General features: G+C 44.0%; 1 protein-coding gene across 3 annotated transcripts in view; it reads right to left on the bottom strand.

The window, feature by feature from the left end:
• Positions 1–9,778: 9,778 nt before the first annotated feature.
• Positions 9,779–20,653, bottom strand: part of shroom1 (shroom family member 1) — a 51,647-nt gene continuing 40,772 nt past the window's right edge. For 2 of the 3 annotated variants that reach the window (XM_046306054.1, XM_046306055.1), the window contains exons 2-8: positions 16,967–19,757; positions 16,742–16,794; positions 12,516–13,133; positions 11,781–12,371; positions 11,412–11,517; positions 10,849–11,121; positions 9,779–10,138 (exon numbers count right to left, since the gene is read on the bottom strand). In XM_046306054.1, coding sequence (XP_046162010.1) covers positions 9,806–10,138; positions 10,849–11,121; positions 11,412–11,517; positions 11,781–12,371; positions 12,516–13,133; positions 16,742–16,794; positions 16,967–19,615 — 4,623 coding nt within the window. In that variant the 5' untranslated portion in view covers positions 19,616–19,757 and the 3' untranslated portion in view covers positions 9,779–9,805. The remainder of the gene's footprint in view (positions 10,139–10,848; positions 11,122–11,411; positions 11,518–11,780; positions 12,372–12,515; positions 13,134–16,741; positions 16,795–16,966; positions 19,758–20,653) is intronic. The other variant, XM_046306056.1, reaches the window with a different exon arrangement.

Here is a 20,653-nt window from a genome sequence, read left to right as displayed (position 1 = left end):
AATGTACAATGACTCAATAATCCATGCCTTCTGGGAATGCTATGAAGTCCAAAAGTTATGGGCGGAGTTAGAAAGTTGGCTGCCAGAAGTATTCAAATGTCAGTATTTTTGAAGACATGGCATATATGGGTGCAGTGAGATACTGTACCTGATGGGTTGGACAATACTTTTCTCTTCAATCATCTTCAAAAACATTATACTTAAAACGTCAAATCAACCACTCCTCCATCATTAACACAATGGAAAGGTCAAATGCTTTATCTAAATGTTGAAAGTGTGTGAACAAAATTGTGCAGTTTGAGGCCATGTGGCAAGAGCAATATGTGCATGGGAGATGGTGGTTTGAGCAGGTGGGTCTGGGCAGGATGTTGTGGATGTTTGTGTGTTCGTCTGCATGTTGTGGATGTTTGTGTTGGTCTGTATGTTGTCGTTTGAATGTGGATGTTTTGTAAAAAAAAATGCAATTAATTGCAAAGTCCCTCTTTGCCAGACAAATGAACTGAATCCCCAAAAAACATTTCCACTACATTTCAGCCCTGCCACAAAAAGACCAGCTGACATCATGTCAGTGATTCGTTAACACAGGTGTGAGTGTTGACGAGGACAAGGCATGAGATCACTCTGTCATGCTGAGTGAGTTTGAATAATAGGCTGGAAGCTTCAAAAGGAGGGTGGTGCTTGGAATCATTGTTCTTCCTCTGTCAACCATGGTTGCCTGCAAGGAAACACATGCCGTCATCATTGCGTTGCACAAAAAGGGCTTCACAGGCAAGGATATTGCTGCCAGTAAGATTGTACCTAAATCAACCATTTATCGGATCATCAAGAACTTCAAGGAGAGCGGTTCAATTGTTGTGAGGAAGGCTTCAGGGCACCCAAGAAAGTCCAGCACGCGCCAGGACCGTCTCCTAAAGTTGATTCAGTTGCGGTATTGTGGCACCACCAGTACAGAGCTTGCTCAGGAATGACAGCAGGCAGGTGAGTGCATCTGCACGCACATTGAGACGAAGACTTTTAGAGTCAAGAAGGGCAGCAAAGAAGCCACTTCTCTCCAGGAACAACTACCTACCTGCAGATTCTGGGGACACATGGAAATAATTTGAAAAATATGCTGACTTGTCTTGGGAGGTGGGCTCAGCTAGCCTGTAGTCGTCAGCACATTATATAAATGTTAGCCTACTCCAACATTATTCAACGGTTAGCCAACAAAAAGTTTGAAAAAAATACAGAAAACACTAGGGAGTATCTGACCATTCACATACCTATTCCACACATGCATAGTATGCATTGATACATTTAAGTATTACAATATTCTAGGCAAAGGTGATGCAATGTTTCAAAAACAGTAGAAATGCCAGGCAACACTGTTTCAATACCAAAGACACAGGGTGTATTCATTACGCCGATTCTGTTGCAAAACATTTAGTCTGTTGCAAAAGTAACCTTTTACTCCAAACGGAAAATGTTTTGCAATGAAAACGAGAGTTTTGGACAAATTCAGGTTGGTCCCTCCCATTGATGGTCCCTCCCCATTTCGTTCTGTTTGTTCTGTTTGCTTCTGTTTGGGTCTTAAAGGCCCAGTGCAGTCATATATTTCCACTCTTTGAGATTTAAAAAACGGTGTTATTTTGGATGCAGTATTCGCAGCATACTGCAGTTATACTGCACTCTAACTGCAATCTTTAATCGTAAGGAATTAGTTCTGGGATTTGTCTCCCAGGAAAGATCTAACAGTGGACATAAGGAGAGATGAGACAAAACTAGCCAATTATAGAATAATGTGTTGAAGGACAGCTGAGCTGATTAAAGACCACTTAGGCTTGTTGATATTGTTTCCACGGTAACAATTGACATGACGTGATGAAACTTTGAAAATAAGTTGCAAGCTACTTTCGTAGCAAGGCGCTGTAAAACAAGTGTCTTATGAAACACTTTCCAGACACTGGGTCTTGCTATCTTGCCATAACTGACTTGACAGAGAAATATTAGCTAGATAGGATGGCCAAGAACTGAAGAACAAGGACATTGAAAATATAAATCTGGCTTGTTTTTTTATGCAGCGGCAGAACAGAATGGCAGCGTCTCGTAAACTCATGGGTGGGGGAGTGTGTCTCTTTGTTAATAGCTGGTGTGCAATCTCTAATAGGTTCTGCTTGCCTGAGTTAGAATACTCACTCTATCACAATTCGAGTGGGTCAGAAGTTTACATACAATAAGTTGACTGTGCCTTTAAACACATTGGAAAATTCCAGAAAATTATGTCATGGCTTTAGAAGCTTCTGATAGGCTAATTGACATCATTTGCGTCAATTGGAGGTGTACCTGTGGATGTATTTCAAGGCCTACCTTCAAACTCAGTGCCTCAGTGCTTGACATCATGGGAAAATCAAAAGAAATCAGTCAAGATTTCATCTGTTCATCTGTACAAACAATAGTACACAAGTATAAACACCATGGGACCACGCAGCCGTCCCACCGCTCAAGAAGGAGACGCATTCTGTCTCCTAGAGATGAAGGTACTTTGGTGCGAAAAGTGCAAATCAATCCCAGAACATCAGCAAAGGACCTTGTGAATATGCTGGAGGAGACAGGTACAAAAGTATCTATATCCACAGTAAAACAAGTTCTTTAACGACATAACCTGAAAGGCCGCTCTGCAAGGAAGAAGCCAATACTCCATAACCGCCATAAGAAAGCCAGACTACAGTTTGCAACTGCATATGGGGACAAATATTGTACTTTTTGGAGAAATGTCCTCTGGTCTGATGAAACAAAATAGAACTGTTTGGCCATAATGACCATCTTTATGTTTGGAGGAAAAAGGGGGAGGCTTGCAAGCTAAAAAAACACAATCCCAACCATGAAGCACAGGGGTGGCAGCATCATGTTGTGAGGGTGCTTTGCTGCAGGAGGGACTGGTGCACTTCACAAAATAGATGGCATCATGAGGTAGAAAATAATGTTCATATATTGAAGCAACATCTCAAGACATCAGTCAGGAAGTTAAAGCTTGGTCGCAAATGGGTCTTCAAAATGGACAATGACCCCAAACATACTTCTAAAGTTGTGGCAAAATGGCTTAAGGACAACAAAGTCAAGGTATTGGAGTGACCATCACAAAGCCTTGACCTCAAACCTATAGAAAACTGAACTGAACTGAAAAAGCATGTGTGAGCAAGGAGGCCGACAAACCTGACTCAGTTACACCAGCTCTGTCTGGAGGAACGGGCCAAAATTCACCCAACTTATTGTGGGAAGCTTGTGGAAAACTACCCATAACATTTGACCCAAGTGAAACAATTTAAAAGGCAATGCTACCAAATACTAATTGAGTGTATATAAACTTCTGACCCACTGGGAATGTGATGAATGAAATAAAAGCTGAAATAAATCATTCTCTACTATTATTCTGACATTTTACATTCTTAAAATAAAGTGGTTATCCTAACTGACCTACAACAGGGAATTTTTACTGGGATTAAATGTCAGTAATTGTGAAAAACTGAGTTTGAATGTATTTGGCTAATGTGTATGTAAACTTCCGACTTCAACTGTAGGTGCTGCATATCTGACAGGTCTGAGAAGACTTTTCACTTTCGGTCGTTCGTCCTTAATTTACATTTTTGGTTATAGGGCTCCTAATGGATTTGACTCAAGAAGCTATTATCTTACTGTTAATAGAAGGAGGTGGGTTGTTGAAGAATTCCGAGTTACTGTGTAAGTTCAAAGGTTTCCTGAACTGCGCTGATCCCTCAGAGAGGAAACAGCACATAGATCTATTCTAGTTCAACACTGTTGCCGTCGTGAAAGTAATTGAATATGTCAGGTATAAAAACAAAAAAATCAGCAGTTGTTTACGAGAAACAAATGATGTACATGTTATAAAGTCTGTAAGTGAAGAGGACCCAGAGCCAGGTGAATCCTCACCTGTATGGAACATCAAGCACAGTGCACATTCTCAAGGTGGAGGTTGTGAGACTTCAAGTCCTGAAAACCTCCAAGAACCTGTTATTCCAAGTGTCAGTGAATGCGTCTCAAATGACAGTGATGTGCATTCACCTATAGATCTGGAATTAAAAAAGGTGGATATCAAACCTTAAAGGCCCCTGAATTTCAACATAGACCATATGGCTGATGCACAGAGAGAATATAGCCCCTCAGGAACGACTGTGTATCCATGGAAGATAGAGAACCCTAATGTGCAGAAGCCATTTGCACTGACTTTACAAATGCCTCCAAACTTAAACAGAATGGAGATCCATAAACTAAAATCGGAAGATGATGATGACCCTCCAAGGAGAGGCTCACCTGACCAAGATGCCTTCAGCTCTTCTAGAACCAAGAGAAGACCATCCACTGACAGTGTGGGTTTGAGCTCGGCCATACCAAGGAGGGCTGTCAAGACGACCAAACCCTCAGAGGAGCTTAAGTACACATCCACTGTCCCCCTGGAAAAGGCAGAGCACGAGTGGCTAGTGATATCTGCTGCTGGACATTGGAGTTAGGTGTACGGCCTGCTCCTCAGAAACACACACCTGGCAGAGAAGAAGAACTTCATGTCTGGTTTCGCAGCCCTCCACTGGGCAACAGTGAGATGGTGGGTAAGATCATCGACAAATCCAGGCAAGGTGGAATGGACCTCGACGTCACTGCCAGGACATATGGAGGAGGGTACACGCCACTGCACATTGCTGCATTGCATGACCAGGAGTTTGTGTTGGCCATGCTGGTGCGTGAATATGGAGCGGAGTCCACCAGTCCACCTGGCCATGCTCCTGCTCCAGTTTCAACTGTTCTGCCTTACTATTATTCAACCATGCTGGTCATTTATGAACATTTGAACATCTTGGCCACGTTCTGTTATAATCTCCACCCGGCACAGCCGGAAGAGGACTGGCCACCCCACATATGCTCTCTCTAATTCTCTCTTTCTTTCTCTCTCTCTGAGGACCTGAGCCCTAGGACCGTGCCCCAGGACTACCTGACATGATGGCTCCTTGCTGTCCCCAGTCCACCTGACTGTGCTGCTGCTCCAGTTTCAACTGTTCTGCCTTATTATTATTTGACCATGCTGGTCATTTATGAACATTTGAACATCTTGGTCATGTTCTGTTATAATCTCTACCCGGCACAGCCAGAAGAGGACTGGCCACCCCACATAGCCCGGTTCCTCTCTAGGTTTCTTCCTAGGTTTTGGCCTTTCTAGGGAGTTTTTCCTAGCCACCGTACTTTTACACCTGCATTGTTTGCTGTTTGGGGTTTTAGGCTGGGTTTCTGTACAGCACTTTGAGATATCAGCTGACGTACGAAGGGCTATATAAATAAATTTGATTTGATTTGATGTGAATATAAGAGACAATTGTGGGAAGAAGCCATATCAAAGAAGCCACACAAAGGGATTTCTGCTGAGGTGAGGGAGCTACTTGGTGAACCTAATGTCCAGCCCCAGGATGTTATCCAACTGGAAAGGGAGGAGCTAGATAACTTCCCAGAACTCTCCAAAGGCTTGCATACGATAAGTCACCTCTTCAAAAAAGAAAAAGCACAAGCAAAGACCCACTTTTTATTCGCTGGGTGACGACCCGAGGGATGATAGAAATGAAAGTTAATCCATGCACAGAGCCACCTCCGATGTATTTAAGTGACATGAGTCTGGTATGAACTGCAATAATAGGCTATTATATTTTGCATGAAATCTATTTAATCATGTGTGCTTTTGAGGATTTTGACTCTGATATAGAGATGACAATATAAGGGTATAAGAGGAAGGAACATATGGGGGTACAGTATGTACATAAGGGTTTTATTCAGTTGTGTTGAACTCAACAAGAGCAACCAGCATATCATTCCAGTCCTCTCCCTTCTAAGCAATCAAACCTCAAGAAAACATATTATCAGGATAGGAGGTATAGTAAGTAACTTGTAAAATGTGGTACTCTCTGTTGTGTCATGTACATTGCATTCTTAGTGTACCAAATGTGTCACGTTTTATTTCATATTGAATTAGTAATGCATGACATACTAATGGGATTCAATGTTCATTTCAGCAGATCCTTGTCAAACTAAATCTCTACATGACCATTTCAACAACAGATTAGGAATCCATTTAAACATCATTGTGTTCCTGTATTAAACATCTGATTAAGAGGAGAATAGGGTATGAATATGGCTTCATGCCTGGACATTTATAGTGCCTTCACTCTCAGTGTTGGCGATTTCCATTTGTGTAATAATTTCCCTGTATAGTCGTTTAACTTTGAAATATATTATAGGTCATTTTCGATCGATTTTCTTTCTAAGAAATACATTTGTGGGAAGAGGCTGTAGTGCTGAATAATTGTGAAAATGAACAAGTGTACGTGGCCTAACTGTTCCAAGATTCCTGTAGTATGAATGTGTTATGATGAGTAAATAGTGATAAACTGTGAAAGGGTTGTGTTGGTAAAATGCAAAGACATACTTATGAAATCTCAAATGACATGCCTTTTGTCTTTAATCTGTGTTATTGCTCTCGTACAATACATACTTTACTAATACTAATGTAATTTGCCAGTGTTAGGAAAAAACAATATTTCATGAAGATAAAAACCATCTACTAAACTCTGGCATCCCAAATATCAGTTTGTTGGTTTCGTGGGTTCATATAGGCAGCATGAGATTGTGATTCAGCTAACTGAGCATGTGCTAATGTCAGCCTGGGCCCCTGAGGCTGAAGAGATGAGAAGTGAACAGGCTTACTCAAGCTGTGTCTCTGCCCCTCTCATGATGTCACCTCCTTCGCAGTGAAATGTCTGCGTCAAGCCAATTCTCACCCCAGGGCTGGAACAAATGTTCCCACTGCAGCAGGGCCAGGGGCGAGGACACAGTCACACGAATGACTCGTCACTGTCTTTTATTACACAACACTTTTTGGACCATTACCCACAGTCCCACACTACTGTAGCCTGAATATTCACTGGACCACTACCCACACTACAGTAGCTTGCATATGAGATCTGTATAACACAGGTTTTGCGATCCTTGTATATTGTAAATGTCTCTCAATTGTCAAATCCAATTTAGTTTTATGTCCTTGTTTGCTAAAGTATGCATATGCTTAGCTTGACCTTCTCTAGTAACCTTGGGAGTTAGTTAATGCTGTATTCTGGCATCTCTCTCTTGGTTTCTGGAGGGATTTGCCAAAAAAATCCTGTTTTTTCTCAAACATTCAATGCCTCATAATAGGCGTTTGTTGTTGTTCACAAACAAACTGGGCAGCATTCCATCAGAGCTGCTAACGAGGCCAGAGGACATGGGGAGACGCCTCCCTTCAACAAGCCGATCCAATCCCACTGAATTTGAGCTCATCAGCCTCTCCATATAACACATACCATATTGGTGAAGAGATTAACATCTGCTAACATTATGAATCTGTCATTTCAAAAGATGTTTCAAGAAGCATAAAATGAGTTAGATGTACCTTAGGCCATTTTTATTCAGATATAGCGAACGGTTTGGTGGAAGGAGAATGTTGAATTTATTCACTATATAACAAATGTCATGACAATTTCAAGCAACACATTAAGTAAAATTTCCACAAGGCAAACAAAACAACACAGGGAGGTGACAGTGAGTCAGACACAATGAAGACAGGCAGAGGAAATACAAAGGCCCATACTGTCATCCCAAGACTGGGATTGATTGAAAACCAATAAACGTGTCATACGTTGTGATTATCCTTTTTAAATGCATCCCTTTCCGGATTGCAAAACCCCAAAACATCAGTCCTGTTGTGGGATATTTATTAACACTTTTTGACAAATGGGTAAAAATAAGTGATAAGTTACTAACAATAATATATGTTTATATACATAGCAGGAAACAGCATGGGTCTGTTGAAAGCAAGAATGTCCTTTCTGTTGGTGACGCTCTGCCTCGGTTTCCAGGGACAGATCTTTCGCATGTCTCAGGAATTCCTTCAGGCCATATAAACAACGAGGCTCTGAGGCAGAATCCCACTTCACCTTTGTGGCTGTCCTCTATACAAAGGCCAAAACAAACACACATTTGTTTAGCAAACTGAAATGGACATCGCCGTAAATCTCCAGAGAAATGTGTAGAGTGAGACAGTTGAGAAACATTAGAATATTTTGTGGAAATGTGTATCGTTTGTGTTCTCAATTATTTCGCAAAAAAAAATAAAAAATCCATTCTGCCGATTAACAGTACATTGACATTCTTTCTCCTTCTTTCAGTTCTGCAACCATCATCAGGAAGTCCTCAAACAGAAGATCCACTCGTGGGTGAATGTAATATAGTAATATAGTACACGAGCACATGTATGAGAGCAATAATAACAATACTCATCTGTGAATTAATAGGACTGGGCAAACAAACAAGGATCAAAGAACACAAAGCAAACACACGGTACTGTTACTTAAACAGGAAAAGGTTTCTCTCATCCTAATCCCCTCACAATGAACACATACAGTATCAATCAGAGGGAAGCAGTGATGTAAGTAAGCTCTGCTGGATCATCAATTTAGCACAGGATCATAACAACGCTGTGCTTTCCACCTGGTCAAATATGCAAACAATATTGATCGTAGCAATACAGAAATCAACATCACACAAGGACCAAAGAACACGAAGCAAACATTATTATGCATTCATTTTTTTTTTTTGCATTATTATGCCAAACAAAAGGTCGAAAATGAAGATTTGTGGTTGTGCATTTCCACATAAGTCATGCCTCATGAAGGCTTTTCCTGGGGAATGTTGACATTGAAGGCCACCACAAGGATTCCATTCAAACGATTACTAGAGCGAGAACATATTCACTACTTCTAGAGTACTGTGAGAGAGCCCAATCAACAGTCTAGTGGAAGGAGGTAAAGGAAAGAGAGTTAAGTTCTTGGTCATTTCATTCTTGTATAATTTCAAGTCAGCGTAGTTTGTCAGATACAAAGGATATATATATTTCTTAATGATCTGGAATGGAAATGCTTCATATCTTTTTAAAAAGGTCCACCTCTTTGGTGGATCTTTGTCAGCATGAAACAATAAGACATAACATCTGTAGCCTAAATTGCAGTGGGCTATACTGTACATAATTGGCATCGTTGAATGTCATACATACCACCAGTGGAGGCTGCTGAGGGGAAGACGGCTCATAATAATGGCTGAAATGGAGCGAATGGAATGGCATCAAACACATGGAAACCACCCCAACCATTACCACGAGCCTGTTCTCCCCAATTAAGGTGCCACCAACTTCCTAAACGTCCTATATAAACCAGTTGAAAAAACAACATTGGATGGAGTAAGGCTTAGCTTTTGAATTTAGTGTTTTCAAAAGAAAAAAAAAACAGAAATGTGCAGTTACATATCAAAGTGCTTTTTTTCCATTCACCTTTTTGGTTTTCATCTATAGTGCCTTCATTTTAAACGCGTAAAAAAAAACAAAAAAAACATAAGGAGATTAAATCTACCACCTACTTTGACTGAGATATACAGTATTTTAGCAACCTTATCAGGCTATCCTCACTCACCAGGCTTCAGACAGACACATACAGTACAGTATGATTGATCAACAAGACTACTTCCAGGCCAGAATACAATCTTAAAGCTTATAATGTTTTTCAAAGTCACAGGCGGAGGTGAAAAGGACATAAAATTATAGTGATAATAGATATACTGAACATTCCACACTGTAGTCTTAACTTCTACACCCCTCTAAAGGCACACAAATATTCCTTATACATACATACATATGGACAGATGGAGTCTGAGGGTCTCCTTTTTTTTTTGATGAAGCAGAGGCAATTCAGGGCTCTATAAGCCCAGAGAGTTGATGGACAGCTGGGGGAGATGATATACTAGGATGGGGTCCTGATGGTGGTCCCCAGGGAGGGAGGGTGTTGAGCAGGGACTCCAGCTGCTCTTCCCCCAGACGCTGCCTCTCGTCCAGGTCCTTCATCCTGATGAGGAGTGAGGCCTTGGTCTGGACGAAGTGCTGGTAGCCCTGTAGCTGCTCGGCCGTCAGGCAGCGAGACAGGAAGTTAGACACCATCCTCTCCCGTCTGTCCAGGTTGTCCTTCAGGTCTTTGGCGTCCTCCCACTGCTTGCACAGCAGACGGTGACGGTTGTCCAGAGACTCCTGCCAAGGGATTAAAAAAGGTTGGATTATTCCCTAAATGTTTCAACATTATCCAATGTGTACTAGTAGTGTTTACGGAAAGGCATTTTGTGGTCAGCTGTTATGGAGAAACTGCCAGTCAAGTAAGCTCATGTTGCAGTTCCACAGTAAAGTGATGCAGTATTTCTTTTTGTCGACAGAGGGCAGGACAGATAGAAATTTGCATCGAAACTGGTTTGGAGTTTCGGTGACTCATTGTAAATACCAGCACTGCTGATAGCAGCAGAAAACACAAGCCACTAAAACACGCTCAATACAAAGGGCAGTCAATGTGAAATTCATAGAAATATTTCAACTATGAGCCCATTGAATACAAATATGAAGATCCAGGGAAACAACAAAACATCAGAATTTAGCATGGGCACTGAAGCAAATTTGAAGCACACAAAACTAGAACATTTAGCAAGAAACTATTGTGGAGATAATCAGAGGGGAATCACATGACATCAGGTGATGTACGCTTCAGTCTAATCATAACATCTTATTAGGAATTGACTGAAAAGTACATATCCAGCTGAGAAACACTGTCAACATGTTCATTACAAAACCTAATAAAGGCAATCAATCAAATAAACAACATCAACAATCGCTCTTCATTTCTCACAATTGCTCACATAAGGTGCTTTTTTTCAACCAGCATGTTCGCACGTTGCACGTTTGATCTCTCTCACCTTCTCCTCTTCGTCTGTGTGCTGGTCCACGGTGCTCAGGGCGTTCTGCACGCGGGCCAGCCGAGAGGATAGACACAGCAGCAGGCTGACCACGCGTTCCAGGTCTCCGATGAACAGGCCGTAGCGCTCAAGCTCCACGGGCGTACACCGCTCCCGAACCAGGGCCTCCACTGCCTCGCCCCGCACCCCATTCTCATGCACCTCCACCTGCAGGGCACCACAGGGCTCCTCCAGGGCCCGCAGGCGCTTCTCAATACACACCACCAGCAGCCTCTGTAGGAAGGGGAGGGAATTGGTGAGTTTGAGAGAGAACATTATACATGACATTGTGCTTTTGGGCTCTTTATGGTCAGCTCAAAACAAACAGGAGATAAGATAAGAGTCTGACAGTTTATCTGGCATCTCAATAATCAGGGCAGACTTCATCAGGTGATGCCAAACCTGCTTAGTTAAACTGCATCCAGATGATATTAAGATGACATCATCAGCTGGCAGAGATAAACTAAACCCACTTCTATTACAACAACAAAAAACATAATGCAGAGCTGAAAAGCAATAATGACCTTCTTCTCCGTGACATCCGCCTTGCTCAGTGGCTCTGGTTGGGGTTGGATTTGATCATCGTCAGGAGTTGTGGGACGTGCTTCAGGGTCATCCACCGCTTCAGAGCTTCAGGTAGAGAGAGCGGAAAAAGACACGGGCATGATACTGATGATAGTGATGCATATGGATGAGATTAACCTTGGAAAGATGTTCATCGGCCTTTAGCCATGAGATTGTCTTTTACACGTGTCTCTCAATCTAGTGCAATTTGGAAGCAGATATCTAGGCGCGTTGACATAACAGCAGGTAACATGGCACCTGCTGATCGAGGGTGTGGCCATCAGACACCTGAACCGGTAGAGTATAATGTGTCTAATAATGAGAGTCACCTGTCTGCAGCGTCTCTCTGCTCCTGCTTCTTCTTATAGTGCTCCTCCATCAGCAGAGTGTCCTCCGACAGTAGACGCTCCATTAGCATCAGCGCCGTCTTACGATTGGTCAACGGGTGCAGCACTCGAGCCAGCGATTGGTCCGCTGTGACCACCTCCTCCACCAGCTCCTCCCACTTTGACTCCTCTGTGGTGGGTGTCTTTTCTGGGCTCTCCGTCTCGCCTGCTGGGGTCTCCCCCTCCACCACATTGGTTTCCTTTTTTTCCTCTGGTTGCTCGCCCTCCCCACTCTGGGAAGTGTCAGTGTCAGGGTCTGGTGTGGTGGAGGAGGAGGAAATTGTAAGGGGCTCACAAGCTGCCGGAGCAGGGGCTAGATTTGGAGTTTCTCCCTCGGCCAGATGATCAGAAAGTGCTGGGTCCTCGCCCTCGTCTTTGCTCCCTGGTTCAGGTGGTATGATCCACAGAGTGGGGTCTGTGGTGACTCCACAGCTCAGGGAGACTTCCTGAGGGGACTTGGGACTCACACTGGGCTCGTCCACTGACTGCTCTCTCACCACAGAGTGGTGTAAAGGACGGGCATTCTTCACTCTGCTGGAATGAGAAAGACGTTAGAAAATGGAATTACTCAAATAATATCAACAGTGATAAATAGCCATTTATACAGTAACATTGATTTAAATGATGAGAATATCATATGCTGAATGAGGGTCACTTTATCATTATATGGTCATCTACCTTGAGCCAGTCTTGCTCTCTCTAGTGCCCCTGGGATTTGTGGGTATGGAGGGAGAAGTTGAGGTAGACTTGACCACTCTCTCACTGGACTCCTGAACGTTATGGGACGGTGGGAGTGGGACATCGCAGGAGAGCTCAGTGGTCTCGATCTCATCTTTAACGAGGGGGCCAAAGTCATATGATCTGGGGGAGCCGTCTGAGCGAGTCCTGACCCGAGACGAGGTTCTCCATGCAGGGGAGACAGACTCACTAGACTCTCTGGTGCTTTTAGTCATCTCCTCTTTGTCTTCCTCACTGCCCAGCTGTGGTGCAGATTCCTGCTTGAAGAGGGGCTTCCTCTTGGTCTGCCTCTGGGCTTTCTCCTGGCCCTCGCCAAAGAATGAGACGATCCTCTTCTCCTGGCCTGGTCCTGGGCCCATCTGCCTACTGCAGAGCTGGTCCAGCTGCTCAGAGCTCTTATTGAAGACCAGAGAGTGGCTGACCTGGGACATACCCAGCTCCTCCATGGACTTTCCCCGCTGGGCCACCACCCGGACTCGCTGACCCTCAGGGACCGACATTGCCTGGCCTCTCCTCATTACCACCGTCTCCTCATCTACTGGCCTCTGAGTCTGAGTACTGAAAAAGAACACAGAGATTGTGATGAGATTCAGATGCTTTGGAGACTGACGTGCCAGTTTCCTCTCAGATATGGTATGTTATCTTACCCTAATCATAGCTGATTAAAAGAGAAAAAGACTCCCTGAATATAGTTGTAATGTAGGTCTAATGTTTATCTTGATGTTACGTCTATATACTTCTCAGAATAGAATGTTGGCATGGTATACAGTGCCTTCAAAGTATCCACACCCCTCGACTTATTTCACAATATGTTGTGTTACAGCCTGAATTCAAAATATTTTTTCTCACCCATCTACACACAATACCCCATAATGACAATGTGATAACATGTTTTTAGACATTTCTTTTTATTTGATTGAAAATTAAATACTGAAGTATCTCATTTACATACAGTGCCTTCGGAAAGTACTCAGACCACTTGACTTTCTCCAAATTTTGTTACATTAAAACCATATCCTAAAATGGATTAAATAAAAATCCTCAGCAATCTACACACAATACCCCATCATGAAAAAGTGAAAACAGGTTATTAGAATATTTTGCAAATGTATTAAAATAAAAAGACAGAAATACCTTATTTCCATAAATATTCAGAAAATTTGCTATAAAACACAAAATTAAGGTCAGATGCATCCTGTTTCCATTGATCATCCTTGAGATGTTTCTACAACTTGATTGGAGTCCACCTGTGGTAAATTCAATTGATTGGACATGATTTGGAAAGGCACACACCTGTCTATATAAGGCCCCACAGTTGACAGCGCATATCAAAGCAAAAACCAAGCCATGAGGTCGAAGGAATTGTCCGAAGAGCTCCGAGATAGGATTGTGTCGCGGCACAACACAAACATTTGTGCAAAGCTTTCATCAAGGCAAAGGGTGGCTACTTTGAAGAATATAAAATACAACATATATTTTGATTTGTTGAACACTTTTTTGGTTACTACATGATTCTATATGTGTTATTTCATAGTTGTGATGTCTTCACTATTATTCTACAATGTAGAAAATAGTAAAAATAAAGAAAAACCCTGAAATGAGTAGGTGTGTCCAAACTTTTGACTGGCACTGTAAAATGTGATATTTATTTGTATTATTTTATATTTAATACATTTGCAAAAATGTTTTTTTAAAAAGTTTGTGCTTTGTCATTATGGGGTATTGTGTGTATATTGATGAGGGGGAAAAAAAACGATTTAATGCATTATAGAATACGGCTGTAAAAGTCAAGGGGTCTGAATACTTTCCGGAGGCACTGTAAGCATTCCTACCCCTGAGTTAATACATTTTAGAATCCCCTTTGGCAGCGATTACAGCTATGTGCCTTTCAGGGTAAGTATCTACGACCTTTGCACACAGTGTACAATATTTGCACTATTTATTTTAAATTCTTCAAGTTCTGTTAAGTTGGTTGTTGATCATTGTTAGGCTGAAATTTTCAAGTCTTGCCATAGATTTTCAAAACTGTAACTAGGCCACTCCAGAACATTCAATGTCGTCTTTGTAAGCAAATTCAGTGTATATTTGGTCTTGTGTTTTAGGTTATTTTCCTGCTGAAAGGTGAATTTGTCTCCCAGGGTTTGTTGGAAAACAGACTGAACCAGGTTTTCCTCAATGATTTTTCCTGTGGTTAGCTCTATTCAGTTTCTTTTTATCCTAAAAAAACACCCTAGTCCTTGCCGATGACAAGCATACCCATAACATAATGCAGCCACCACCACGTTTGAAAATATGAAGAGTGGTACTTAGTGACATTTTGGATTTGCCCAAAACATAATACTTTCTATTTAGGACAAAGTTCATTTCTTTGCAGTTCTACTTTAGTGCCTTATTGCAAACAGGATGCATGTTTTGGAATATTTTTTAATCTGTACAGGCTCTCTTTTCACTCTATCACTTAGGCTAGTATTGTGGAGTAACTATAATGTTGTTGACGCATCCTCGGCAACTGAGTTAGGAAGAACGCCTCTATCTTTGTAGTGGCTGGGTGTATTGATACACCACCGAAAGTGTAATTAATAACTTCACCATGCTCAAATGGATACTCAATGTCTGTTTTTTTTATCCATCTACCAATAAGTGCCCTTCTTTGTGAGGAATTGGAAAACCTTCCTGGTCTTTGTGGTTGTATTTGTGTATGAAATGCACTGCTCAACTGATGGACCTTACAGATAACTGTATGTGTGAGGTACAGAGATGAGGTAGTCATCCATGCAACTTATTATATGACTTGAACTACATGGCATTAATATGGAGTTGGTCCTCCCTTTGCGGCTATAACATTCTCCACTCTTCTGGGAAAGCTTTCCACTAGATGTTGGAACATTGCTGTGGGGACTTGCTTCCATTCAGCCACAAGAGCATTAGTGAGGTCGGGCACTGATGTTGGTTAATTAGGCCTGGCTCGCAGTCGGCGTTCCAATTCATCCCAAAGGTGTTCGATGGGGATGAGGTCAAGGCTAAGTGCAGGCCAGTAAAGTTATTCCACACTGATCTCGACAAACTATTTCTGTATGGACCTCGCTTTGAGCACGGGGGCATTGTCATGCTGAAATAGGAAATGGCCTTCCCCCAAACTGTTGCCACAAAAAAACAGCCCCAGACCAATATTCCTCATCCACCAATCTTTACAGTTGGCACTATGCATTCGGGCAGGTAGCGTTCTCCTGGAATCCGTCAAACCCAGATTTGTGAAGCGTGGTTCATCAATCTAGAGAGCGTGTTTCCACTGCTCCAGAGTCCAATGGCGGCGAGCTTAACTCCACTCCAGCCGGCGCTTGGCATTGCACGTGGTGATCTTAGGCTTGTGTGCGGCTGCTCGGCCATGGAAACCCATTTCATGGAGCTCCAGACGAACAGTTTCTCTGCTGACGTTGCTTTCAGATGCAGTTTGGAACTCTGTAGTGAGTGTTGCAACCATGGACAGATGATATTTATGCGCTACAGCACTCGGCGCTCCTGTTCTGTGAATTTCTGTGGCCTAACACTTTGCGGCTGAGCCGTTCTTGCTCCTAGACGTTTTCACTTCACAATAACAGCACTTACAGTTGACCCGGGGCAGCTAGCAGGGCAGAAATTTGACGAATTGACTTGTTGGAAAGGTGGTATCCTATGACAGTGCCACGTTGAAAGTCACTGAGCACTTCAGTACGGGCCATTCTACTGACAATGTTTATCTATGGAGATTGCAGGTGTGGCTGAGAAAGCTGAACCCACTCATTTTAAGGGGTGTCCACATTGTATTTAGGCTTGCCATAACAAAGGGGTTGAATACTTATTGATTCAAGACATTTCAGCTTTTCATTTTTAATTAATTTGTAAACATTTCTAAAAACAATTCCACTTCGACGTTATGGGGTATTGTGCGTAGGCCAGTGAAACACAATACCTCTATTGAATCTATTTTAAATTCAGGCTGTAACAACAAAATGTGGAAAAAGTCAAGGGGTGTGAATACTTTCTGAAGGCATTGTATGTGTTTTCCCTTTCAATGCCGCAGTAAATCAAGTTTGAGCAAGCATCCGTGTACAACACACATGGTTTACAGTAAACATTACAGGCACAGATACTCCCACTTTCCCAATAAACTAGTGAGGGCAACATACCTGGAAGTGTCCAGAGTATTCACTGGTGAAGGATCATTCATGTAGTTGTGACCCTGTAGCCAAACACATACCAATAATCAACATTAATAACACCCTTTGAACATTTATTGTGGTACATTCAGAAAAGTGACATGGGCCTCCATAAAATTCTATGAAATTCTACAAATACCATTAAAGCCTGGTGAGTGAGGCTAGTGTTCTGATGACGATGATGATGAGGCTTACCTGAAATGCGTGGGGAGTTGAGGTGGAACGATTTCTGAAGAACTCAGGTGGTTCAGGCTGGTCCAGAAGACTTTCCACAGAGGCAGACTTCCCCTGAGAGTGGCTGGGTAACTCTCTCCAGCTGGCCTGTTGGGAATAACCTCGGGCCTGGGTGGAGCTGGAGCTGAACTGCGAGTACCTTATCGAGCTGGAGGTTGAGTCCAGGATGCGACCAGCGGAGTGGGGCCTGTGCAGCTTCTTCTTGGGGCCTTCTTTATTCCCAGACTGAGGCCTGGGATCCCAGTCAGAAGGCTTCCCAGCCGTGGAGTGCCTCTGGCTGGGGACTTGAGAGGCTTGAGGGTTGGGCTGCTGGGACTCAGCCACCTTGTGTCCTGTCTTGCGCTCCATGTAGGCCACCAGGGCCTTGTGCTGGAGGTGCTTCAGGGATGTCTTGGAGAGGCTGGAGGCAGACATGGCCCTGCCTCTGGTTTCAAACATCTTTCTCCTAGCTGCCACCAGGCCCTGTTCTCCCAGCTCCCCCTCCTCACTTGAGAGCACTAGCAGGCCTCCTTCACTTTCGTTGCCCAGGGAACGGCAGGCTGCGTGGTGGGAGGGTGTGTCACCCAGCTGGTTTAGATTCTCCGGCTCTGAGTAGCACAGCTTCTTCTGCTCTGGAGTCAGGCGCCTCCTTCCCCTGATACGAGGCACCTGAGGCTGGGCAACATTCGCTGGTCTCCCGTTTTCCTTTTCACTGTCCTTCACCACCACGCTCTCTATCACCTTCTCAACCTCCTTCCCCGTCACCTTTATGTTCTCCTCATCGGTCCCCTCGGAGTGTGATGGGGAGGGGGTGAGTGTGTCTGTTGAGGTCTCAGAGTCCTGTGAAGAGGAGACCGTGTGAAGTATTGTGGGCCTGAGCTCAGGCCTCTGCCTCACTCTGTGGGGCCAGGACAGCTGCAGGTCCCTCCTCTTAAAGGAGGTCTCTCTGAGCACCTTAGACTGGGCGTCCTTCAGTTTCTCCTTGTAGTACTTCGTGAAGGCATCATCCTGGGTGTTGCAGGGGTGGGAGGTAGCCTCCACTCTCTCTTCCTTGGATGTTTCACCCCGTGGTGTCGTATCACTACAGCTAATGGGGGTGGTGTTCCGGCCTGCATCTTTACTTTTCACACTGACCTCAATGTCCTTTTCGGGCTTGTGCAAACTCAGCGCCACCCTGTTGGCTCCAGTGAGGTGGTACAGAAGCGGGGTGGTTTCCTTGTTGATCTTTTCACTGGCAACGTCTCCTAATAGCTGCCTCCTCCCTCTCTTGACCTGTTTGTATCTCTTGTGGTGGTTGGCCTGCTCCATGCTGATTGGTGGAGGGACTACCAGGTTGTGGAAGTTTGATAATGGAGGACAGTTCTCCTCTGGGCCACAGTAGAAGATGTGGTGGTTGGGGCTGTGATGCCTGCCGATAACTCTGCTCTGGACCTTGTGACTTTGTTCTAAGGCATCGAAACTGCGCGAGCCCTGGTTTGAAATGTGAGAGGGGCCGTATGAAATTCTACTCTGAATCAGTTTCTCCTCATCTTGACTCTTGGTGTAAAACTCCCTGTCATTGGTTGTTGCGGTGTCATGGGTGCTGTGCTGCATCTGTTGGGTGTTCCTAAACATGTTGTCCATGGTGTTGTGTGAACTCTCCATCTCCACCAGCCTGTGGGTCTCCACTGGCGCTGGCACAGGGCTCTCACTGCCCGCCTCTGGCACACACAGAGAGCCATGCTTCAGACTGGACTTACAAACACCTGTAACGAAGTAGAACTGGCCCTTGTGCTGGATGCTGCTGTTGACCATGTTCTGTGCCACATGCCAGGGACTGGCGGACCGCTGCTGCTCCGGCATGAGGGAGCCATGGGCCAAGTGCGCCCTCTTGCGCTGACCCTCCAAGTGCCCGCCATCGCCGCTACCGGACTGCTGTTTGGGCTGCTCAGGCTGACTCGTGTGAGGGGGTGATCCACTTAAGATGTTTGCTGACTTTTGTTGCTCAGTGTTATTAACTGTGTGGTCAGGGTCGACTGGGTCCCTGTGATAGGGCTGTGAAGCCCGGTGGCCATAGACTAGGTCAGGCTTGAGACAGGCAGCAACAGAATTATTTGTCTGGGGCCGTGGAGGTGGCATGTCTGCCAGCTGGCCCTCGGAGCCGTGCTGTGCCCTACAGTTCTCCAAGTTCCTGGTGGCTATGAAGCTGTCCATGCGGGCGGGGGGTGGAGGCGGCAGGGGAGGAGGGGGCGGTAGCATTTCCTGATTCTGATCACAGTACTGTGAAGCACTCAGGCAGCCATCGTTGTGGCGGTACTGATTTGAGATGGCCTCCACCGAGCGGTAGAGCTGATCCATGCTCTTGGCGTCAGAGTCGAGGACGTTGGGGTGGTAGATGGCCTTCACATACTTCAGGTCTGTGTAGTGCAGGCTGTGGTGCTGGAGGTCGTCTGAAAGGAGGGGGGACGGATATTCTGGGGCACTGGAGCCCCCAGAGAAGGAGCTGTAGGCCGAGTCGCCCTTGCCGTGCTGGTGGGTGATCTGGTCGATGCTGCTAGTGGACTTGGCTGGGGAGAGCCGACTCAATGGTAGGCTCAGAGGGTGCAGGTCCAGGTTGCTCATTCTCTCAAAGTGGAAATTATAGGAATCCATTTGGCATTGGAAACTGAAGCGTGGACCCAGGTGAATGGGAGTGATACGGACACATTTAGCTTAATCTTTCACTTCTGATAATTCAGGTCATTTTCTGCCTTCTTTTCTAAGCTTCTTCAGTAGTCTGCTTTTTCAATAACTCCTAAAATTTAAATAAAAACATATTTGTTATCTTAATAGAAATAAAATGTCATTTATCATGCTCTATTTCCTCCTCCTAGAGCTGGGAGTCAAAAATCCAACCTAAATTTGACGTAGCTTTTTCCTGCCAATGAAAACATACAGGAAATGGGGCATGCACCATGTGCTGCTTTCTCAGCGAGTATAGCTGACTGTGTTAACTATTAATACTATGTTTGTGTGAGATTATCACCATGGCATGTCTACTTGGACAACAACACTCAACACCGGCCTACTAGATCAAAGGTACAGCCACAGAACCTTTCAGCTAAATGCAATTAAGAAATTCTCAGAGAATTCTAACAACTATTTCTCTCTAAATATATTTTTGGAATTTCTGACATCTGCAATGCTGCATGACCTCTCTTGTTAGTGAGAGGTGGAAATCTAAGTTCCACCCTTGACAAAAATATGTCCTTTCCAAGTGCTAATGTACACCGTAGCACTGGTATCTGTAATAGTGCTAATGTACACCGTAGCACTGGTATCTGTAATAGTGCTAATGTACACCGTAGCACTGGTATCTGTAATAGTGCTAATGTACACCGTAGCACTGGTATCTGTAATAGTGCTAATGTACACCGTAGCACTGGTATCTGTAATAGTGCTAATGTACACCGTAGCACTGGTATCTGTAATAGTGCTAATGTACACCGTAGCACTGGTATCTGTAATAGTGCTAATGTACACCGTAGCACTGGTATCTGTAATAGTGCTAATGTACACCGTAGCACTGGTATCTGTAATAATATAAATGCGATTTCACCGTTCACTCCATTGATCTGGAATTTCTCACGAGAAAGACTTGCCCACTGCCCACTGCCCACACGTGCCCACTGGTCCACTGTCAGGATGAGG

The sequence above is a fragment of the Oncorhynchus gorbuscha genome, linkage group LG16, assembly GCF_021184085.1.
Source record: "Oncorhynchus gorbuscha isolate QuinsamMale2020 ecotype Even-year linkage group LG16, OgorEven_v1.0, whole genome shotgun sequence".
Lineage (NCBI taxonomy): Eukaryota > Metazoa > Chordata > Actinopteri > Salmoniformes > Salmonidae > Oncorhynchus > Oncorhynchus gorbuscha.
This window is presented reverse-complemented; position numbering and strand designations above follow the sequence as displayed.